Source organism: Salvelinus alpinus, chromosome 28, assembly GCF_045679555.1.
Source record: "Salvelinus alpinus chromosome 28, SLU_Salpinus.1, whole genome shotgun sequence".
Lineage (NCBI taxonomy): Eukaryota > Metazoa > Chordata > Actinopteri > Salmoniformes > Salmonidae > Salvelinus > Salvelinus alpinus.
Window position 1 is genome coordinate 17,631,101 of NC_092113.1, and position 25,895 is coordinate 17,656,995.

At 40.6% G+C, this 25,895-nt stretch overlaps 1 protein-coding gene across 3 annotated transcripts in view; it reads right to left on the reverse strand.

Moving 5' to 3' along the window:
• Positions 1-2,389: 2,389 nt before the first annotated feature.
• The window catches only part of chl1a (cell adhesion molecule L1-like a), a 122,245-nt gene continuing 98,739 nt past the window's right edge, over positions 2,390-25,895 (reverse strand). The window contains exons 23-29 of one of the 3 annotated variants that reach the window (XM_071371921.1): positions 22,640-22,702; positions 22,150-22,263; positions 19,435-19,596; positions 18,914-19,045; positions 15,992-16,064; positions 8,292-8,517; positions 2,390-5,539 (exon numbers count right to left, since the gene is read on the reverse strand). In XM_071371921.1, coding sequence (XP_071228022.1) covers positions 8,328-8,517; positions 15,992-16,064; positions 18,914-19,045; positions 19,435-19,596; positions 22,150-22,263; positions 22,640-22,702 — 734 coding nt within the window. In that variant the 3' untranslated portion in view covers positions 2,390-5,539; positions 8,292-8,327. Of the gene's footprint in view, positions 5,540-6,410; positions 8,518-15,991; positions 16,065-18,913; positions 19,046-19,434; positions 19,597-22,149; positions 22,264-22,639; positions 22,703-25,895 lie in introns of those variants that run through there. The other 2 variants (XM_071371920.1, XM_071371922.1) reach the window with 2 other exon arrangements.

Genomic DNA, 25,895 nt, shown 5'->3' on the forward strand with positions numbered 1-25,895 from the left:
AGGTTTGTAGGCCTCCTTGCTCGCAAACTTGACTTTGTTGTCCTTAAGCCATTTTAACACAAATTTGGAAGTATGCTTGGGGTCATTGTCCATTTGGAAGACCCATTTGCGACCAAGCTTTAACTTCCTGACTGATGTCTTGAGATGTTGCTTCAATATATCCACATAATTGTCCTTATGATGCCATCTATTTTGTGAAGTGCACCAGGCCCTCCTGCAGCACCCCCACAACATGATGAAAGTTGAATTTTTATAGTAATTTATTTGAATTTGGCGCTCTGCATTTTGACTGGGTGTTGGCCAGGTGGGACACTACCGTCCCACATATCCCAGAGAGGTTAAGCATAGTTCCCAAAATAAGTAATGCCTGGCAATTTTGTTTGTTTTTAACACCCACACACAACTCACCTGTTAATTAATATTTGTTAGTGCTGTTAATACTGATTTATTGTGAGGGGTCTTTTTATTTTAGGTTTTAGTGGGTTTTTCACGGGTTAGAAAGTATGCATCTTAAAGGGCACACAGTTTTGGTTGCACACATGTACATTATCTTGATAAGAAATGTACTGAACAACCCAATGCAAACCTGGTACACAAAATGTTTTAAATGTTGTAATATCTTTATATAATGAGTCTGAGGTATAGGGAAATAAAAGGGAAAGAAACACTCACTTAATGGGGTTGAATGACCACTGACCTATGTTCTGACTTTCTGGTGAGTCCTGATCACCCTTACTAGAAAGACTAGAGATATTGGGTGATATTTAAATGGGTGGTAAACACTGATAATTAGGTTTATAATTTATCAAAAGTCCTATGTGTGATTCGGACCACGAGAAGGACAGAGAGAGAGCGCTGCCCCTGAATGAGGGACACCTATCTCTAGTCTATTTTACCATTACCTTATGGGATACAATTATTTCCTTATGGAGTTATCAAGACATGTAGTTCTAATTTAATTTGTTATTCTAATTGGTTGATTTTTTACTTAACAGGCAGTGTTGTTTTTTTGGGACGCATGAATCACGATGTGAGTCATGTGTCCAAAAGGGGGAATTGCCAGTCCCCTGGGGCCCATTGGTAAATATGCAAATACATTTTGTTCACATGCCTGCATATAAAAGGAAGTATATTGCTGTTGTTGTTTTGTTTTTGTCTTGCTTCAATACAAATCTCACTAGATTGGGTCTGCTGGATGGTCTGGATTTCTCCCTAAGGATTAGCCCCATGAACCCCTAAACCTGTTACCCTGCGGTGAGATCGCCAAGATGTTATGGGAGTATAAGCCAACTTGAAAAAAAAAAATAGTTTCAAATGTGTGTTGTTATTCTCTTTGACATTTGTCTTAGACATAATTATATTAAGAAGTAATAATTTGTCACAGTGAATAATTTGTAATTTGTGTCTTGTTTCAGGAAACTAGGCGTATGTCACTCGTCACTACTTCACAGGAGAGCCATTTGAACGTAAACTTTAAAAAAAAAATCAAAATGTGTTTTTTGGTAGAAATGCCTTCTGGAATGTGAACTTTCATGTGCCTTAATAAACAAACTTGTATGCCATCTGTAAATACGAATAAAATTGTTAAATTACGAGACTAGTTGGTTTAGCCACAGAAGAAGTCAGCAATGGATTATCTTGGCAAATGAGAAATGCTCACTAACAGGGATGTAAACAAATTTGTGGCAAAAAACATTTTTTATTAGCTTTTCGTGCGTATGGAACATTTCTGGGATCTTTTATTTTGGCTCATGAAACATGGGACCCACACTTTCCATGTTGCGTTTATATTTTTGTTCAGTGTAATTCCTCCCCCAATTTTCATTTTCTGGGAAATAGCACCTTTGATGAAGCAAAATCCCAAACTAACAGAGATGGGAAGAATCGACTCATCTCCTGTTTAGTGGGAACCACTCACAGTTAGAATTTGTCCCAAATGGCACCCTGTTCCCCATGTAGGCCTAGTGCACTGATCTGTTCAAAATTAGTGCACTATATAGGGAATAGGGTGCCATTTGGGACACAAGCCTTACATTCAGGCACGATAGAATGTTCTTGGAATGGCCAACTAGCAGTTGTTTAAATGTTGACAAGCGATAAAGTGAAAAACAGCATTATCTTGAATTCTATAACAACGGCAGCAACCTTATGCATTTATTAGGAATGCCAACCTTCTGTTGAATGAAATTGGTTCATGCCATGATTTTGACAGGTATTTCAAATTAAAACTGACCTAAATTTGACCAATGCCCTAACACCTTCTACTGTACTATAGATGTGCATAGGGTGATTTCATTATAATCTGTATTTAAAAAAAATTTTATTTCACCAGCATATAATTATTTCAATTATTAAATTCGTCTTTTACATTTAATTTACTAGTAGACAATTTTCCAAAGCAGGGATGGAAACACCTTTAATATGTTTGATCTTATCATTTACAAAAACACATTAGACATCAGTATTAACATTATAAAATGTAATAAACAACAGTAACATTCACACATTGCATACAAAGCCAACTTTTGTTTTCTACAATATATACAGTGTTGTGAAGTATTAAAGGGGCAGTGCCATCAAAAACTTGATTTCCTGTTATTCTGATGATATTTCCACACTGTGAGGTCAAATAACACTATAAGGTTGTGAAAATGATGTAACAGATTTTTTTAAAGAATGTCTGGAATTTCAGCCTGTTCCGGTGGGATGGAGTTTTTGACCAAGATCATGGCATCACAATCGGATCTTATTATTCTGACCAATGACCAGTCATCTTTTATTTGCATGCGTAATCCTCCTACTTTGAAGGGGTAAGCTGAGTAGGCTCTAGAGCAGGGGTACTCAACTCATACCCTACGAGGTCCAGAGCCTGCTGGTTTTACGTTCTACCTGATAATTGCCCACACCTGGTGTCCCAGTTCTAAGTCAGTCCCTGATTATAAGAGAACAATTTAAAAAACACAGTGGAACTGTCTTCGAGGTCCAGAGTTGAGTGAAGGGGTCTAGACAATTATATCCAACAATCAGGGCTGTGTATTTATGGTAAATATATTTTAATTTGTATCAACGCCCAAACAATCAGACTGAGAATTTCAATGGCGAAAGGAGGCTCAGGGAAATAAATGATAAAAAATATCTTTTGAGTTATTTTCATGAAATAAACAAACACAGTGATGTATTAGACATACAGTGATGACTTAAAAATACAATTAAAAACACTTTTAACATTGTGAAAATTAAATATACAACAGTAGGCACAAGTAATTATGTAAAGGTAATCAACGAGGGGCTATGCAGTCTATAGAAAATAATACACAACGTGGAAGGTGTGTGCCAAGGTGCGTAGCGGAGCGGCACTAACCTTCCACCGAGTTGCATTATTTTCCATAGAATGCATAGAGCTCAGAGTTGTTGATTATCCCACTTATACCACGCTATAACCCCCCCCCCCACAGACACACACATTTGCTGCTATTAATGTGTTCAGCATCAACTGAAGTTGCTTGCAAGTTTAGTAGACGGTTGTACTAGTTGCCGTGGTAACCTATCAAACAAGCTTGCTAGCTAATTAAGCCATCAGTCCTCCTAAATATTAGCTTGCTAACTATTTATGAAAATCGATTTCAACAATGCCAATAATGTTTTTACCTTTTCACCCGTGAGCTCTGACGGCGTGAGTCGTTTTATGCACGTGATGTCAGAATGCACTCACTGTTCCAAAATGTGATCGTTACGCAACAGGACAGTTAAAACGCGCTGCTTGCTAATTATCTATAGGCTATGTTTCAATTTCTAATTATTTGCTAATAAGTTTTATTTTCTAACAACAGTTTGAATTTAGGTGTGTTTCGCCTCATTAATTCACATAGAAATAGCCCCTTTCAATCTAGGGTTGCTAACCAAGCCGGCTGGTCGTTCTATCGGTTCGGTTGCCAGGGACAAGACCCAGTTTAGTCTTTTTGTTCTGTATCTATGGACGCGACCCAGTCATTAGTTCTAAATGTTCCATTGCCATAGTGGCTGGCAACGTTCTCATCACTTGCTTGCTAGCTAGCCAACTACGGCTAACTTACAGTCACGTCAAAAAGTGCATCAACAATTACAGCAAAGTAGCTTGCATTTGTTTAAGGTGTTTTCTAGTGACATATATTTATATACATCCATAACAATGAGACAATGAGAGTAACAATCAGAGTGTGGTGTCAGGAAAATAACCTCACACTCAACGTCAACAAAACAAAGGAGATGATTGTGGACTTCAGGAAACAGCAGAGGGAGCACCCCCCTATCCACATCGACGGGTCAGTAGTGGAGAAGGTGGAAAGTTTTAAGTTCCTCGGTGTACACATCACGGACAAACTGAATTGGTCCACCCACACAGACAGCGTTGTGAAGAAGGCGCAGCAGCGCCTCTTCAACCTCAGGAGGCTGAAGAAATTCGGCTTGTCACCAAAAGCACTCACAAACTTCTACAGATGCACAATCGAGAGCATCCTGTCGGGCTGTATCACCGCCTGGTACGGCAACTGCTCCGCCCACAACCGTAAGGCTCTCCAGAGGGTAGTGAGGTCTGCAGAACGCATCACCGGGGGCAAACTACCTGCCCTCCAGGACACCTACACCACCCGATGTCACAGGAAGGCCATAAAGATCATCAAGGACAACAACCACCCAAGCCACTGCCTGTTCACCCCGCTATCATCCAGAAGGCGAGGTCAGTACAGGTGCATCAAAGCAGGGACCGAGAGACTGAAAAACAGCTTCTATCTCAAGGCCATCAGACTGTTAAACAGCCACCACTAACATTTAGCGGCCGCTGCCAACATACTGACTCAACTCCAGCCACTTTAAAAATGGGAATTGATGGAAATTATGTAAAAATGTACCACTAGCCACTTTAAACAATGCCACTTAATATAATGTTTACATACCCTACATTACCCATCTCATATGTATATACTGTACTCTATATCATCTACTGCATCTTGCCATCTTTATGTAATACATGTACCACTAGCCACTTTAAACTATGCCACTTTATGTTTACATACCCTACAGTACTCATCTCATATGTATATACCGTACTCTATACCATCTACTGCATCTTGCCATGCCGTTCTGTACCACCACTCATTCATATATCTTTATGTACATATTCTTTATCCCTTTACACTTGTGTGTGTGTATAAGGTAGTAGTTGTGGAATTGTTAGGTTAGATTACTTGTTGGTTATTACTGCATTGTCGGAACTAGAAGCACAAGCATTTCGCTACACTCGCATTAACATCTGCTAACCATGTGTATGTGACTAATAAAATTTGATTTGATTTGATTTGATTTAATGAGGCATGATTTTGCCTGTGGTTGACAGAGGAAGAACAATGATTCCAAGCACCATCCTCCTTTTGAAGCTTCCAGTCTGTTATTCGAACTCAATCAGCATGACAGAGTGATCTCCAGCCTTGTCCTCGTCAACACTCACACCTGTGTTAACGAGATAATCACTGACATGATGTCAGCTGGTCCTTTTGTGGCAGGGCTGAAATGCAGTGGAAATGTTTTTGGGGGATTCAGTTCATTTACATGGCAAAGAGGGACTTTGCAATTAATTGCAATTCATCTGATCACTCTTCATAACATTCTGGAGTATATGCAAATTGCCATCATACAAACTGAGGCAGCAGACTTTGTGAAAATTAATATTTGTGTCATTCTCAAAACTTTTGGCCATGACTGTAGGCATTTTAACATCATAGATTTAGCCGGTGGTAAATGGTGGAATAGACACCATTTACGGTTTTAACCAATCCGCATTCACGATTAAACTCTATAGCCCACGGTATATTACCTCGGTAGAATTCAATGGCTATAGTTAATTCTTACATGTTCTGTTAGAGCTGCTTTTGAAAGCAAAAGTTGATTTTTTTTAAATTCTACTATCAAATGAACACATTTCTAGTGGCAAATGTGCTAAATTATAGCCCTGGTATGAAAGGGTTTATCAACTGAGGGCTCTATGCGTTTTCTGGAAAATAATCCAATTTAGTGGAAGGTCAGTTCCACTCTGCGTGTCGTGGAACACGCCTTCCAGGTCCTTCATTATTTTCCATAGAATGCAGAGCCACTCATTGATTATCCCTTAGAATGTCCTTCAAGCCAATCAGAAACAAGTATTCAACAATACCGTGGTATAAAGAATGTGCATGCCTCATATCTGTTCTGACCTTTTCTAAGAAAGTAAAAACATAAGATATCATGCATTGTTATTAATGATACCTTCTTATCAAATGTACAAGTTAATATGACAGTATGCGTCTGCTGTCTACCTTTTCTTTTTAAATATCTATATAGTGTATTTACAGTAACAGTCAAAAGTTTGGACACCTACTCATTCAAGGGTTTTTCTTTATTTTTACTATTTTCTACATTGTAGAATAATAAAGACATCTAAACTATGAAATAACACATATGGAATCATGTAGCAACCAAAACATTGTTAAATCAAAATAGAGGTTATATTTGAGATTATTCAAAGTAGCCACCATTTGCCTTGACAGCTTTGCACACTCTTGGCATTCGCTCAACCAGCTTCATGAGGTAGTCACCTGGAATGCATTTCAATTAATAGGAGTGCCTTGTTGAAAATTAATTTGTGGAATTTCTTTCCTTCTTAATGCGTTTGAGCCAATCAGTTGTGTTGTGACAAGGTAGGGGTAGTGTGACGTGGTAACGTTGGACCCAGGTGCAGAGAAGAGACCAGAAAAAACAATAAACACTAAGTATCGAAAATTCACTCAGGAAACGAATGCACACGGTAAACAATTCAAGCTTCTGCAAAGGACAATTATGAAATAATAAGACACACCTGACTCCCTCTGGTGCCAGGAGGAACCATGGCAGGTGGTATACAGAAGATAGCCCTATTTGGTAAAAGACCAAGTCCATATTATGGCAAGCACAGCTCAAATTAGCAAAGAGAAACGACAGTCCATCATTACTTTAAGACATAAAGGTCAGTCAAAACGGAACATTTCAAGAACTTTGAAAGTTTCTTCAAGTGCAGTTGCAAAAACCATCAAGCGCTATGATGAAACTGGATCTCATGAGGACCACCACAAGAAAGGAAGACACTGAGTTACCTCTGCTGCAGAGGATAAGTTCATTAGAGTTACCAGCCTCAGAAAGCAGCCTAAATAAAAGTAACAGACACATCAACATCAACTGTTCAGAGGAGACTGTGTGAATCAGGCCTTCATTGTCGAATTGCTGTAAAGAAACCACTACTAAAGGACACCAATAACAAGAAAAGACTTGCTTGAGCCAAGAAACACGAGCAATGGAAATTAGACAGGCGGATATCTGTCCTTTGGTCTGATGAGTCCAAATTGGAGGTTTTTGGTTCCAACCGCCATGTTTTGAGATGCAGAGTAGGTGAACGGATGACCTCCACATGTGTGGTTCCCACCGTGAAGCATTGAGGAGGAGGTGTGATGGTGCTTTGTTGGTGACACAGTCAGTGATTTACTTAGAATTCAAGGCACACTTAACCAGCATGGCTACCACAGCATTCTGCAGTGATACGCCATCCAATCTGGTTTGCGCTTAGTGGGACTATATTTTGTATTTCAACAGCACAGTGACCTAACACACCTTCAGGCTGTGTAAGGGCTATTTGACCAAGAAGGAGAGTGATGGAGTGCTGCATCAGATGACCTGGCCTCCACAATCACCCTACTTCAACCCAATTGAGATGGTTTGGGATGAGTTGGACCGCAGACTGAAGGAAAAGCAGCCAACAAGTGCTCAATATATGTGGGAACTCCTTCAAAACTGTTGGAAAAGCATTCCAGGTGAAGCTGGTTGAGAGAATGCTAAGAATGTGCAAAGCTGTCATCAAGGCAAAGGGTAGCTACTTTGAAGAATCTAAAATAGAAAATATGATTTCATTTGTTTAACACTTTTTTGGTTACTACAGTACATGATTTCATATATGTTATTTCATAGTTTTGATGTCTTAACTATTATTCTACAATGTAGTAAATAGTGAAAATAAAGAAAAACCCTTGAATGAGTAGGTGTCCAAACTTTTGACTGGTACTATATATTGAAACTGCAGATGTCCAATCCTGTCTACAAGAATGTGAAAACATTTCCTAATGAATCCGTCACAATGTGGAGGTACAAAATAAATATGCATCATATACAATTGTGATTGACAGGAATTTAACATTTCTGATCAACGTCATGCATCACACAGATGATGCCATTAATTTCCCTTTGCTGTCACACACCTTTCAGAGGGAAGTCCGAAGGAAGCATTTGTCTCTTCACGCAGTGACCCGGCTGGGTCCATTGGACTCTCTTACAGTGCCTCTGTTTTTGTGGCCAGAGTATTCACCGATAAACGAGCCGTCTTCGTTGAACTGGCATTCTTCTTCGTCCCCATAGTCGCTGTCCCCTCCCATGCCCCCATCCAGGGAACATTGGCTAGCCTTCAGTGGGTTTTCCTCACTGTCACTGTCACACAGCACAAAGGACAGAGGCTCATTTTGGTTACACACACACACACACACACACACACACACACACACACACACACACACACACACACACACACACACACACACACACACACACACACACACACACACACACACACACACACACACACACACACACACACACACACACACACACACGCACGTGTTAATTTTGGCTGCTATTTTAGATTTCATGTTAGTCTTAAGGCGTCAGTATGCTTCAGTTTGGCTGGCGTGCCCGCATACTCAAAAGACTTTCACTTCAAATACGAGGAAAAAGCAGCAACAGTGCTGTTATTCGATTTTGAGATTCCGTAGCCAGTATACGCTTCCTCAAAATAGTCAGAATGAATCTAAGATAACTCAAGAAATCTGTCATTAATATAGACGTTTTTGCAGAGGAGATCTTAATCACGCAATTTTATATCTAACTTCGATTTTTGGTGCAGTATTTCTCAATGAACAACAAAGACTTTACTGAAGAATCCCTAATGTTATTGTCAGTCGACTAAAAGTCTGGACCGTTTTAGTCTAGTTTCAGTCAGTAATTTTTTTCATTGAATAATTGATATTTACCTCTAACTTCCTGTGTTAAGATATGCTTAAATTCAGATAGCCTTGTCCAACTACAATACCCTCCTATATCTTAGCTGGCAACATTGCTATTGTGGTAGATTGTAGCCTACTCTATGGTTAATCCAGGCTATGGTTAAATAGCTGGATAAAGTTGAAACAATTTACAGCTCCAATTCTCTCCTCGTCATAACCATCCGAGGGGGATGAATTACAATGATTCACTTAAAGAGGGAAGTATCTGAGCTTTCCAACAATGACAGAATTATTACAGTAATAATATTTAGCAAATAGTATATGCCAGGTGGTGTCTGAAAAAGCCCCGAAAAATTGACAAAGACTGTTCTCCATGCTCCCGTCCGGTAGGTGGTACCGGTACATCAAGGCTCAGACCAACAGACTCCTAAACTTCCAGAAGGACAACCATCTCTGCAGCACTCCACCAATCAGGCCTTTATGGTAGAGTGGGCAGACGGAAGCCAGTCCTCAGTGAAAGGCACATGACAGCCAGAGCCCAGACTTGAACATCTCTGGAGAGACCTGAAAATAGCTGTGCTATAGCTGCACTCCCAATCCAACCTGACAGAGCTTGACAGGATCTGCAGAGAAGAATGAGAGAAACTCCCCAAATACAGGTGTGCCAAGCTTGTACCGTCATACCCAATAAGACTTGAGGCTGTAATCGCTGCCGAAGATGCTTCAACAAAGTACTGAGTAAAGGGTCTGAATACTTATAGTATGTAAAAGGTGATCTAACATTTTTTATACATTGGCAAAAATGTCTAAAAACCTGTTTTGGATTTGTCATTGTGGGGTCTTGTGTGTAGATTGAGGGGGGGGGACAATTTAATCAATTTTAGAATAAGTCTGTAACGTAACAAAATGTGGAAAAAGTCAAGGAGTCTGAATACTTTCCAAATGAGCTGTATATATTACCATCCATAGTTATATATTCCTGCTACCAGTCACTTTTCAGCTCTGTTTACATGTATATCTGACTACCAGTCACTTTTTATGTATAAACCCACAACCACTCCAGTACCCCTGTACATTGAATAAGATACAGGCACTGATGTTTTTTTTAAACTCACATCATAGTTCTTGTGTGTTTTTTATTGTATTTTATGTTCTATTATTATCTACAGTATATTATTATTATTATTATCATCACTGCATTGTTGGGAAAGAGCTCTCAAGGTAAGAATTTCACTTAAGGGGAGAGTGGGGTAAGATGAGCCGAAGGGGTACGTTTTTTAGATCACATTTTCTTCAACTGAAATGAAAACTAATTTGTTATATTTATATATTTTCTGATGGCATCTCGTCTCGTTATCGTCATTAGTTTTTGTCAGGGAAAATAGATAATGAATATTTTTTGTAAAATGTAGTTATTGTTGACTAAATTAAATATGCACTATGTAGAAATAGTATCTAATAATTTTCCTAATTTCAGTTTATGTGACAAAACAAGTAAGTATAGTGTAGAGAATCATTGTACCATCTAAACCATGGATGGGAAACTGGCGCCCTTTTGTAGTTTCTTTTATTTATTTATTTATTACATTTTTGGGGAACTCAGTCGGGGTCTCAACTTACTTTTGAGCGTTAGAATACACAATGCGCAATTTCAAAATGTGGTTGTGCATCAGCAGTCACTCAATTTGCCTATGTCAGGAAATGGTTTAGATTGGTAAAATTAGTCTAGCGGCCAGCTCTCTAAACTTGTAGTAAGCATGGTAGAATTATCGACTGGGGTGGTGCCCATTGATCATCAGTTATCATATTAAAAACTGTAAACATTTGCCTCCACACTATGGCGAAATGTGTAGAATTACATGAAATTAATTGTAAAACAGATATATTTTTTTTGAATTGCATGAAATTTGTTAGAAAATTGCAAAATCTTCTCTCCGCCTCAATGCAAAACGTGTAAAATTGCAGCAAACCTGATTTAAAACGGCAATATTTAGCAGAACATTAACTTAAATAAATGTTTTGTTTTCTTTGCTATCATGAAGGGGCGCCGCTACAATGGGTGGGGGGGTATGGATGTGGGTACGCTGACCCACGAGCCACTGCAGCCCCTCATGGTGAGTTCAGTTTTTTTTGTGGATACCACCCGCATCAAAGTTGCCCATCCCTGATTTTAACCGCTGTGAAATATATTTTCCATAACCAAAAATATTGTCTTTTCAGCTGTTAGAAGCTGGTGTACAAAACCGAAAGTAAAAGATGCAAAAACAAAACGTCAAAACGGGAGGCATAGAAATAGCACATATAGAACATATCTACCAATTCTTAGACTTGCTTTCAATGAGAATGACAGATCTATAACACACATTTCTATGTGAATTTGGTTGGGTCGCCCAAAAAGTTACATACAGACTGCTCTTCTCTGTGTCACGGAGGCGCTCCGCACTGCTAAAGCTAACTCTCTCTCCTCTGCTCTCATCCTTCTAGACCTATCGGCTGCCTTTGATACTGTGAACCATCAGATCCTCCTCTCCACCCTCTCCGAGTTGGGCATCTCCGGCGCGGCCCACGCTTGGATGGCGTCCTACCTGACAGGTCGCTCCTACCAGGTGGCGTGGCGAGAATCTGTCTCCGCACCACGTGCTCTCACCAGTGGTGTCCCCCAGGGCTCTGTTCTAGGCCCTCTCCTATTCTCGCTATACACCAAGTCACTTGGCTCTGTCATATCCTCACATGGTCTCTCCTATCATTGCTATGCAGACGACACACAATTAATCTTCTCCTTTCCCCCTTCTGATAACCAGGTGGCGAATCGCATCTCTGCATGTCTGGCAGACATATCAGTGTGGATGACGGATCACCACCTCAAGCTGAACCTCGGCAAGACGGAGCTGCTCCTCCTCCCGGGGAAGGACTGCCCGTTCCATGATCTCGCCATCACGGTTGACAACTCCATTGTGTCCTCCTCCCAGAGTGCTAAGAACCTTGGCGTGATCCTGGACAACACCCTGTCGTTCTCAACTAACATCAAGGCGGTGACCCGTTCCTGTAGGTTCATGCTCTACAACATTCGCAGAGTACGACCCTGCCTCACACAGAAAGCGGCGCAGGTCCTAATCCAGGCACTTGTCATCTCCCGTCTGGATTACTGCAACTCGCTGTTGGCTGGGCTCCCTGCCTGTGCCATTAAACCCCTACAACTCATCCAGAACGCCGCAGCCCGTCTGGTGTTCAACCTTCCCAAGTTCTCTCACGTCACCCCGCTCCTCCGCTCTCTCCACTGGCTTCCAGTTGAAGCTCGCATCCGCTACAAGACCATGGTGCTTGCCTACGGAGCTGTGAGGGGAACGGCACCTCCGTACCTTCAGGCTCTGATCAGGCCCTACACCCAAACAAGGGCACTGCGTTCATCCACCTCTGGCCTGCTCGCCTCCCTACCTCTGAGGAAGTACAGTTCCCGCTCAGCCCAGTCAAAACTGTTCGCTGCTCTGGCACCCCAATGGTGGAACAAACTCCCTCACGACGCCAGGTCAGCGGAGTCAATCACCACCTTCCGGAGACACCTGAAACCCCACCTCTTTAAGGAATACCTAGGATAGGATAAAGTAATCCTTCTAAACCCCCCCCCCCCTTAAAAGAGTTAGATGCACTATTGTAAAGTGGTTGTTCCACTGGATATCATAAGGTGAATGCACCAATTTGTAAGTCGCTCTGGATAAGAGCGTCTGCTAAATGACTTAAATGTAAATGTAAATGATATTGCAGCTTTAACACTGATATACACACACATGCTCACACAGACATGCGCACACAAACGTGCGCACACAAACAAACTCACAGACGTGTGCGCACATGCACACGGAAACACACACAGCTAGCATGGCTTTAACATAGCGGGTGGGGGTGTGGTTTTGATGGGGAAAGGGTGGATGGGGGGCAAGGGAGGCGGGGTGAGGCTACCACTGTACAATCCCTTCACTTCACTAATTGCTAATTGCCAAGGCTTCAGGACGGAAGGCAATTTCAAATCTCTTTAGATGGAAATTGCCCGAGTGCTGCTCATTCCGTACAGAGTGGCCATATGCAATCCCAGACAAACAGCCTGTCATTCCTGGTATTCCCAGGGGAGCACGCCGGGGCCAAGGAGATTAGATGCCAATTTAAGACTGGGCACATGGCCAGCTTGCAGGTGTCTCTCGACAAGACAAAGGGTCACCTCAGTACCAAGGATTTCTCATCACCCTCACTAAAGCCCAGGACCATCGATATGTGGTAATACTCTACATTATCTCTGTCCCATTTAGCATTCATAATTCAGTGTGATATGATAATTTATCAAATGGTTGTACATACTGAATAGTCAACACAAACATGAGACAATTGATTAGGGGAAGCATTAAGATATAGATGTGAAGATTTACATATCAGGCCTTTAAGAAATCATTTTCAATAATCTATTAAATCATCCAACATTAATCTTCTCATATCTGTATGATATCAGGTAATTTTTCAGTTTACATTGGCCTCATTTTAATTGCTACCAATCTCTCTTTCTTTTTTCTACATCAGAGCTGGCAAACAAGTGCCAATATAACACTAAGTGTTATGTTTATTGGTGGAGTGCGGCAGCTGGTGCGACCCATCATGGTCTGTGTTCGAATACCCATACTAAACATACTGTATACTACATACTTAATGAGTATATACTGCATACTATTAGTTCATTTTAGTATACTGTAAACGAACGGTATTATTTTAGTTGAGCATACTAGAGCTTTACCTGTCTACCGGAAGTTGATGCTGTTGCTATGCAACCTCTTGCTAGCTTGTTAGCATAACAAATGACTAGCTAAACATTTTACGATTTTGTGTGTGTCCGTAAATTCAATCTGCAGTGCCGGACTGCGCTCTGGGCGTTCGTAAATCCAGAGCATTGTCAGACTGTAAATTCTGAGTGTTTTGCTCTCAGAGCATTCAGAGTGCACCCTGGACTCTCTGGCAGAGGAGTAGGATTGATCCGAGCGTTCAACGGCAGTCAAGCACCCAAGTTAACTGGCTAACGATAGCTAGCTACTTCCAGACACAAATGAGAGAACACCTCACGCTGACCATTTTACTCACCATAGCAGAGCTGGTTAGGCTGTTTTTATGTTATCCAGAGCGTTGATGATTTAACAATGAATTAACAATGTCCATTGAAACGCACAACAACTATACCACTTAGCTAAGAATGTGAATAATCAAGTCAATAAACGTTAGGTAAAAGATAGTTAATATACTGCCTGGCAAGTTCGATGTATTAGTATCCAACTAACGTTATGTAACTAACTAACATACTGGTACACACTGCTGTAATGCTATGCGGCTCGTAAGGATAGTGTAGCTAACAAATTACATTTACATTTACATTTTAGTCATTTAGCAGACGCTCTTATCGAGAGCGACTTACAGTAGAGTGCATACATTTTATTACATTTTTTTTTTTACATACTGAGACAAGGATATCCCTACCGGCCAAACCCTCCCTAACCCGGACGACGCTATGCCAATTGTGCGTCGCCCCACGGACCTCCCGGTTGCGGCCGGCTGCGACAGAGCCTGGGCGTGAACCCAGAGACTCTGGTGGCGCAGCTAGCACTGCGATGCAGTGCCCTAGACCACTGCGCCACCCGGGAGACACAAGATTGTCAGCCAACATAACGTGTAACTTATTTGAAAAGTCATTACTTTATTACATTGCTCAACATTTTCTTAACATTTGTCATTAGTTAGTTAAATTAATTTGTATTCGCTCGTCGGACTTTGGCTGCATATTTTCAGCCATTTTCGTCAAATCTGAAAACGTTGTGAAGCCACGCCCATTTTCTGAAGAATTGCATTACGGGCCCTAAAAGTACGGAAATAGTGTCCTATGCGTGTATACTTCGTATTTTGCCAAATTTAGTACGGCATCCAGGAACTTTTGGCATACTAACTATATCCATACTATGACCAATAAGCATACTACATACTCAATTCACTTCACAAATAGTATGGTTAGTGCGGTTAGTATGAGTATTCGAACACAGCTATGCTGTGACATCGCCATACTGTGATAAAATTACTGCAGAGTTGCTGCTACAGTCCCGGGTTCATTTTGGGCTCTGATCTGAATCCAACTTCCTCCTCGACCTCAGCTGCAGCGCCTTGCTCTCTATGAGAGAGGAGTTAACTGGGCACTGCGTGGTCACACAGACATGAGAGAGATGGAAGTGCATCACTGATTTTTGATGACTTTGGTCATCAAAAGATGTCTCGCCTTTGACCCCCCGTTTAGTTTTTTTTCCAGCTTTGAAGGAAGTCTTTTGTCCTACATGTCTCAGAATAAATCACATGCTTCTACACCTCCATTGCTTGCTGTTTGGGGTTTTAGGCTGGGTTTCTGTACAGCACTTCGAGATATTAGCTGATGTACGAAGGGCTATATAAAATAAACTTGATTTGATTTGATTTAAAGCACATCTACTACATAGGGAGTAACGTACAACAAATGTGTTTGTGATTTTACGCAAGTGCACATGCACCCACCCAGACACACATTGACAAAACATATACTATACACAATATCCTACTCTACAGTACCATATCAATTTACGGACAACTACCTACATTTTTTGTTTACTTAGCTGCAAACTGTTGGGAATTTTCATTTCTGTGCTGATCCAAGAAAAGCGCATGCATATAAGGTTCTTTCGGGACAAGAGAGATGTACAGTAAGAAAATCATGAAAAGTATGGAAGTTCTTCTAATCTCATTGCCACAAAGCGCAATCATAAATATAATATAGTGAAAATACATATTGCTGTCAATGTAAGCACTTCCATATTAAATCTCACCATTCTCAAGAACAATAGCAAATGGCTCACCTGTAATCACAGAATGTGTCATCATTCATGCCCTGGGACTCAACTTCAGGGTGGAGATCCTCCTTTTCCTTTACTGTAAGATTGAAACATGTTCTATTAGGCTAGTACCAGAAAGCTCTATACAGGCTCTTAGAATGTTTTAATTCAATTACATTTAAGGGAAGGAGATTGTCGTAACACCTCATAACATTTTCATGAAAAATTATTTATAAATAATTTATAAATAGTCCATCATTATATAATCATAAACATTCATAAGCATTACCATTCATAAAGATTAGGAACATTTATTATAGTGTATAAAGCATTTATAAGCATTTTTACACATTTATAAGCATTTATATTGTCTTATTCATGAAGGTTAATAGAAAATGTAACCGGACATTTTTCAAAACGACACTGGCAGATCCCGGTTGTGAGAAAGTAACATTGTCCCTGCTTTGAGAAAAAGCAGGTCCTACCTTCAGTACAAAACATTATTAGTTTGATTGACCAAATGACATGTACCAGGAAGAATCAGTGTGGTTTTCAGGAGTACATGTTTGATTGCATTCCATCCCTGAGATATCGAGTGACAGGATGAACATTTAAAAGTTACTCTGAGACAAAAAGGTGCTTAGTTGAACCATATAGGGTTCTTCAGCTTGTCTCTATAGGAGAACCCTTTTTGGTGCTAGGTAAACCCTTTTCAGAGGGTTCTACCTAGAACCCTCTACTGTATGAAGGGTTCTTCCTAGAATCTTCTATAAATGGTTCTACTAATCACCCTTTTATCATCTAAAGGTTCTTCCTAGAACTCTCTATGAAGAGTTAAATTGAGAACCGTTTAATCTTTGAAGGGTTCTTCTTAGAACCCTCTATGAACAGTTCAACCAGCCTTATTAGCCTTTTATATATGTAATGTATTGTCATAAAGAGTTTAATTTTAAAGGCCTTTCTTTGAGGGCCTAGTTATACTCTATCGCAGTAGTCTGAATCTCCTGGTTTTACAAGCCACATCAAGCATTCAAGTCCTGCAACCCACATTCAGAATGACTGACAGGGTAGGGAAGATTAATTAGTGAGACTACCTAAATCATCTAAACTGGAACAGACATCTCAGTAAAAGGTGAAATAAGTCTAACTACTAACAGATTGGATTCATTTAGAAAAATATACTGTATGTTAGAGATGAAAAGGTTATTGGTAGAACCCTTCATATATGGTTATATGAAGAACAATTCATAGAGGGTTCTACTGTAAAGATAAAGGAAACACTTCAGTTGTTTGAGCTGTTATAGTGTGGGTTGCAGGTCCACTCAAGAGGGCAAACAAAAGGTAAACAAAAACACCAATAAATACAATGCCATTCTGAGTGATCACCTTCAACATATGATGAAGAATTTCTATACTGATGGGAGTAGTGAAAACGACGTAAACCATATGCCATGGCCGTCTCAGTCACCAGATCTCAACCCAATTTGGGAGATTCTGGAGCGGTGCCGGAGACAGCGTTTTCCACCACAATCAACAAAACACCAAATTATGGGAATTTCTTGTGGAAGAATGGTGTCGCATCCCTCCAATAGAGATCCAGACACTTGTAGAATCTATTCCATGGCGCATTGACGTTGTTCTGGCAGCTCGTGGTGGCCCGGCACCCTATTATGGCACTTTATGTTAGTGTTTCCTTTAATTCACAACACGTATTTAACACAAATGTGTAATTTTCTCATAGCTGAAACCACAGAAGGATATGAACAACAAACATCTCAAATGACCAAAAATATCTCCTCAACCATCCTGAGTGCTCTTTTGTGCGTCTGTTCCAAACGATTTCCAACAGCTCTATGTGTAAATATGATTAAAAAGTAAAGGGGCTTTTGAGAGAGACAAAGGAGAGGGGTTTCATGAAAAGCATCAGGACAAGTAAAGGAGGGAATACAGGGGTGATGAAATATTCAGTGTTCATGTTAACAGCTCCCGCAGGCGGAAATGGTGAGAGCGAAAGAGAGCGGGTGAGACGGCAGCACCTTTGTGAGGCCGAGACGGGTGCACAAAGGCTAGAGAAGAGCCAGGGCCGGGTCCCGGTGAAGGCAGAGAAGGGGAACAAAGCTGGCTGATTCCAACCTGTCTTTTTGACAACCCCAGTAATCAGCGGTGCCGGGCTGGGACACGAGGGCCACAGCACAGAGAGGAGGGACAATTGTGAAGGAAAGAAGGCCTCTAGCATCTTGCCGATGTTTCACACACAGGGTTGAATGGGGTTTGTCTGATTTCCCACATGCATGGACTGATTGGCATGCACGGTATGCAAAGAGCATTCCCACACGTCACGACTTCTGCCGAAGTTGGTCCCTCTCCTTGTTCGGGCGGCGTTCTGCGGTCGAAGTCGCCGACCTTCTTGCCATCGCTGATCCACTTTTCATTTTCCATTGGTTTTGTCTTGTCTTCCATCACACCTGGGTCCAATTCCATCAATTACATGGTGTGTATTTAACCCTCTGTTCTCCCCCCATGTCCTTGTCCGTAATTGTTTTCTTGTAGTGCTTGTGCACAGTATGCTGGTATTACCGGGTTTTGTTTGACCCATTTATTTGTATTGTTCTGTTGACGGTGGTTTATGGATATTAAACGACACCGTTGTAAATCAGTTTTCGCTCCCCTGCGCCTGACTTCTCTGCCGCCAGTACGCACCTCACTACAACACAGCTGAAGCTGTTGGCCAGGTTCGGGGTCCATTTTATTTCAGTTAAATCAGGAAATAAACAGACATTCAATTTGTGAAAAAAAAAAAAAAACACCATTGAAAATAATAAGGTAATGTTCGGTTGACGAGCAATTTATTTCCTCTATCGAATTAAATAGATGCCAAAACCAGCGAAGTTCAAAGACAAAACTGACCTTGGACACTGGAAGACATGTTTGGGTGAGGTGGTGTACCTGCGTATTTGCCACCCTTGTTGCGGGTCACGAAGCATGCGATGAGCACGGTGAGGGTGAGGAGAGCCACAGCGCACATCATCCCGATGAACCAGCCCTGGGTGGAAACTCCCAAGTGAAGACTGGCCAAACCTAACCCACCCCAAACAGACAAATGAGGTTAGTTTGCCCCTAAACAACTCATATAACAACTAGTACATTAGAAAACAGATAGCACAAAAACTGCTTGGCATGGGAACCATATGGAAGTCCGTTGAGGTCATGAAAATAACTTTTTTTCTCAATAGACCCCCATAGTACAATGATATCCCCTATTGTTTGATTGTTTCACTTTCCCCTGGTAACATTTGTCAATCACTTATAAAATAATATAAAATGAAGGACACAGGAAATAAAAACACATCACACCACAGACGCTGTCGATAATTGTAGACAAATGCTTGTCAATCTGGTATTCTGTTGTGAGTGGAATGGACATTTGATGGCTTCCAATTTCACACCATGGGACTATTCTCTCTTACCTTTGACCCTGGTCTGTATAACGTCTTCGAAAATACTAGCATTATCGAGCCGTGACTTGGCCAAGAGACGCACAGTGTACACCGTCCCAGGCTCCAGCCCTTCAATCAAATGGAAATTCTTAGAAGTGTTTACTGCTTCTGAAATCCTCCAGTTACCTTCACCTACAGGATTCGCACAACCATCATGTGTTATTAGTCAGGCTAGCAGCACATGGTAAGGACTATCGCCATGCTGAACACTACTTCTACGACAACAACACTGAAAAATACATAGTTTACATTTCAGATAATGGAAACAAAGTATAAATGAATTGTAAGTTACTAAAATGCAATAGCAGTCAGTTTGTGCATACAGTACAGTCAAGCCCTATATATCCTTATAACTAGGGCTGTGGCGGTCATGAAATTTTGTCAGCTGCTGATTGTCAAGCAAAAAACTACCGGTCTCACTGTAATTGACCGTTAATTAACATAAACACATTTAGCATCTCCTGTCTTCCACACATAGCCTACAAGTTACTGATGCAGATCTTTGGAACATCTACATTTTAAAAAGTCAAATAAATCCATGCAATATAGCCTACACCATCACAATAAATCCAGTATTTATTTCAGACAGGTCTAAAGATATGAAGAAAATGTAGTCTATTTCAGAAGAACAGAATAGCATACACTGCATGGTCCTTATGTTAGGTCCTGATCTGGCTATGCCATATAGCTGTGAGCTACACTAGTTCATTAAACAGAAAAGATTTGCTTAGAATTCCGTAGCATTATTTTATATTATTTTATAGTATGAAGAATACAATTGAACCTAGTTGAATAAAATAGAAAGGATCTTTTCTCCACACATGCATTCTGTGTTGAGCGGTTAACAAAGAAACAGGTACTCCCTATATGCTTAATTTAGAGTTATTTATGTAACTTTAGTTGTGATACAAATGTTGGGCTATATGTTTAGATTTTTAATACATTCTAAGGCTGTATGATGTGACTCTAATGATGATTTGAAAAAAGTTGCTCTGCTTTGTTTCTTGCACAGGCCGCACATACTTCATCAGTCTCTCATTCACAATTTGACAAGCACTTGATAATGCCTCGTCTTTCCCAGCAGCATCCCCTTTGTGTCGCCCTAATTTCCCTAAAAAAATGAATGCATTTTGCGGCCAGTAGCCGTTATGCCCTTTGGCTGAATATAATAATTATAAATCCCTTCTCCCTACTGCCTGCCCGAAGCATGATTGGGTCTTCCTCACAGGCTACAAGTGAAGACCGACACATCGGGGACGCAACTGCGTGCATCCTTATCCAATTCCGAGGCGCATATTGAAGATATTGGAAGAACTTTCCACATTTACTTTTCATCAGCCAACAAGATGAGTAGACCTAACAAACAGAAAAAGCACTAGCCTATGTCAATCTACTATCCCCATAGTACAAAAGTTGACATATTCTGTGCGAGAAATAAATATTCCAAACATAATCTGGGACAATTGTGGGATGCGAAAGGTCCCAAATTAATACAACCACTAGCATAAAAAAAAACTGTTTTAAGCAATGAGCCCGACGCAACAGATGAGAACGTTTAGCTTAAAATGTTGATAAACGAATAGGCTATTTCTTCACAGCAATGCGCACACGCAGAAGGCTATAAGTGCAAATGTTCCATTAGCAGGAAAACACCATTATCAAAACGGACCACAAATGCAATTATGCATGTAATGCTTTTATTATAAAGGTGCATTTTTATGGTGAAAATGAGCTTCCCCAAATTTGAAACACTTGCGCTGCGTATGTATGCCAGTTAGACTCTACACCCATTGTAAAGCGGCTTCATGTGCTTCATTTTAAGAAGTTATTTGGCCACTTTAGTTGTGATACAAACCTTATCATAACACATATGCCTATGGGCTAGGCTACATGAGGTGTGCGATTATGATTTGAAAACGTTTTTTCTTAAGCTGGGCATCATTGATAATACATCATTGATAAGCTAATATTGTCACCCATCACACTATTCTTAATTTAATCTTGTCTTTACATATACTAAATAATATATGTGTGAAATGTGTTATAATTTAGAATGGACCATTATCATGCACCTGTATTGAACAGGAGCAGCGGGGGGGAAAAAACATGTTGTCTATGCACTTAAGTAGCGAATGAAGGATGCTTTTCCCGTGGTTCATTTTCATGCAAGCCAGGTAGGCTTTACTCCAGTTTTAAAGAGAAGCAATTTGCTTAATATTACGAAGGTGGAGAAATAAATATAGCAAGTCTAGCCTATAGAAAGCTGATGGGATCATCCTCTTTTTAATAGAGGCCATCACTCTGTTTTGTCACGCAATTACATAGCCTATAGAAAAGTTGAGCAACATTAGCTCATAGGCTCTCATGAAGTGTTTGATTAGATTTTTGACTACATTTGCATTGATGTCAGAGTGATTAGAGGGACAATAGAGTAGTTCGCCAGTTCAGTAAGCTACTAATGACCATCAGCAGCATCAAAGCTTGTAGAAGCCTAATTACCGTTACTAAACGGTCACATGGAATTTGACTACCATCATGACTCGTGACCGCCAGTGTGGCGGTAATATGGTCACCGTAACAGCCCTACTTATGACATATAACTACATGCGTCCATTTAAAGAAAGAGTAATACACTAGCAATGTGCTACTTTTAAAAAAAGCTGTGGGGGTTAGAGAGTAGCTTACGGTTATTCACATAAGCGACATAAAGCTGAGATTCCTGTTGCTCATCCCCGGCAGTCCAGCTGATTTTTACAAAGGTGTCACTCACATAGGAGCTTATGTTAAACAGGGCTGGGACTGATAAAGACAGAAGAAAGGAAGGGGAAAGAAAAGAGAGGCAGGGAAGAGAGGATTAGTGAAGCCAAATCGGATCCCCCAAGTAAAGAACACTGCAGCCACTAGGCACCCTTCAAGGAGACTGTTAGAAAGCAAGGCAGGCATCCTCTACTTGATTGTGTGAAATTGGATGTGGTGTACAGGGGGATATATAACTTAGGCAAGTCTTCTGAGCTGCCATTTATGACACCCCACATGCAATAATATCTAAATAGATCCGACTACTTAATGTCTGGAAATTGTATTGTTGTCAGAGACAGAGTGGAAAATTCAACATAATAGAAATATAGCAAAAAACAAAGGAGCATCATAGTAGAAGTGTGAATATGTAGTATACCTAAGGAGGAAGGAGTTGCATTCATAGGAATCGAGCTGGGAGGAATGAGAGAGCAGTTCTGCCCTGAAATGAAAGACACACCTCAAGTTCCAATGTACCCATTGAAATAGTTTCTATATTTCTACAATTGTCTTGTTTATGGAATGACCCATTTCAAATTGTACTTTGTCAACATTTACACGACATCTACGACGGAGGTCTACTAATGGTAGGCTCAGTGCCAGGTATCAATGTAGTGTTATTGAATGCTGAAACAATTATGTGTCCAGGCTCTACAAATTGACATCTCGCCACCAATTACAAATGCCTATTTATGGTTAAAAATGACGCTGCTACCACTACTGTATACTACAGTGGCGTCATTCAACACATTTTTTTGAAGGGCCACTGATGGCCAAATTCTATATTTTTGCATTAATTCCATATCTTGTTTTACTACAAGCCTAAATCCCAGAATTAGCCTAGCGAGCAAAGTTGTTTGAAATGATGTCAAAATTAATGTAAAACAGATTCTAATGACATCATTTCAACCCGTTTTGCCCACTGGGAAGGGGGCATGTGCCTCTTTAGTTCCGATGGGCATGACACCACTGGTATACTGTTACTAATGTTAGGGCAATTATCATCACACTACTATCCTATCGAAATATCACACACAATTAACACATTCCGTTTGCAATTCTAACATGTTCCAATGGCATGGGAAATGACTTGATAAACTATTTCCAAAACATTTTAAATGTATTAAGGATCTAAAAATCCACTCCAAACTATAGCTTTTATGGTAATTGTGAAAGCAAAGATAGGGAAGAATGCCTTTTACATTCAACATGTTACAATTCAATGTGTTACAATAAAACGTGTTATTGTGTAATTCATGTATTTCCAACACATTTCTAACAAGTAGATTTCCGGTAAGGTACTACTACCACAACTACCGCTATCTGTATTTGGAATTCTATCCAGGAAGCCTATGGATACATACTCCTCTCAGTGGGTGCCACAGCTGGAATGGAGGAGAAATCTTCAGAGGGAGAAGAGTTCAAATAAGGCACCACATCACAAACATGAGGAAAGCTAGTCTCCAGGCACAGTCAAACACCAAATACCATACACATGTACGCACCGATGCATGCACGCACGCACGCACACACACACACACACATACATACACAGCCATAATCCATCAATACACACAACACAAAAAAACTACAACCATCATCTATCAATGATGATGACAGCCAAATGGTACATTTTTAATCAGTCATAGACATATGCAAGAGATACACAAAGCACAACACTAAAGCCAGGTATTGATCCTTTCAAAACAACTGACATGATGAAATGTGCTTTATGAAGAGCTTATACACTGAGTATACCAAACATTAGGAACACCTTTCTAATATTGAGTCGCACCCCCTTTTGCCCTCAGAACAGCATCAATTCTTCGGGGCTGGCCCATTTTGACTCCAATGCTTCCAACAGTTGGCTGGATGTCCTTTGGGTGGTGGACCATTTTTGATTCACACGGGAAACTGTTGAGCATGGAAAAACAGAAGCGTTGCAGTTCTTGACACAAACCGGTGCGCTTGACACCACTATCAAACCCCGTTCAAAGGCACTTACATTTTTTGTCTTGCCGATTCACCCTCTGAGTGGCACACATACACAATCCATGTCTCAATTGTCTCAAACCTTAAAAATACTTATTTAACCTGTTTCCTCCCCTTTATTTACTATGATTGAAGTGTATTTAACAAGGGACATTGATAAGGGATCATAGCTTTCACCTGGATTCTAAATATCACATACACATGCTAAGATTTGTTTCAGATGGTGCCGACGGAGATGGCAGCATTGCAACTAGCTCTTAGAAAACTTTTATTAGCTCAGGAAATGTTTTGTGTCATTACATACAACCGGGAAGAACTATTGGATATTAGAGCGGCGGTAACTCACCGGAACTACCAGCATTATGACCAGGAATATGACTTCCCTGGAGCCGATCCTTTGTTCACTCTCCCCAGAGCAATTGAACTTATTCCAGAGGCCGACCCAAAACATCGCCGGCGGAGGAGAGGCACTCGAGGCGGCATGCTGGTTCGACTTAGGAGGCGCACACACTACCCACCGCTTCCGAGTATATTACTCGCTAATGTTCAATCTTTGGATAATAAAGTTGATGAGCTTAGAGCAAGGATTTCTTTCCAGAGAGACATCGGGGCCCACAAAGAACTTCACTGAACTTTATGCAAACTGGAAACCACATATCTTGAGGCTGCGTTTATTGTAGCTGGGGATTTTAACAAAGCAAATCTGAGGACTAGGCTGCCGAAATTCTACCAACATATTGACTGTCCTACTCGCGCTACTAAGACTCTCGACCATTGCTATTCAAACTTCCGGATGCTTACAAGGACCTCCCCCGCCCTCCTTTCAGCAAATCTGACCACAACTCCATCTTGCTCCTCCCGAAACTCAAACAGGAAGTGCCCGTGCTTTGTACTATTCAACGCTGGTCTGACCAATCGGAATCCACGCTCTCAGTCCCATCAAAGCTGGGACCGAGAGACTGAAAAACAGCTCTATCTCAAGACCACCAGACTGCTAAACAGCAATCACTAACTCAGAAAAGCTGCTGCCTACAATGAGACCCAATCACTAGCCACTTTAATAAATTGATCACTAGTCACTTTATACAATGCCACTCTAAATAATGACACTTTAATAATGTTTACATATCTTACACTACTCATCACAAGTATATACTGTATTTTATACCATCTATTGCACTTTGCCTATGCCACTTGACCATCGCTCATCCATATACTTACATTCACATATTCTCATTCACTCCTTTAGATTTGTGTGTATTAGGTAGTTGTTGGGGAATTGTTAGATTACTTGTTAGATATTACTGCACTGTTGGAACTAAAAGCACAAGCATTTCGCTACAACATGGCATAGACTGACCAGGTGAATCAAATCAAATTGTATAGGTATTTTTTTATTTAACCTTATTTCAGTGAATGTGATACCGTAGAATAGTTTAGCCTGTCCGGAAGCAAGACGTCGGTCTCGGCGACATGGCTGGATTTCCTTTTACAACATTTTGCATTAACATCTCCTAACCATGTGTATGTGACAAATAAAATTTGATTTGATGATTGTTTTGATCACGTGGACTGGGATATGTTCCAGGTAGCATGCAAAAATAATCTAGACGCATACACGGATACAGTGACTGAGTTCATAA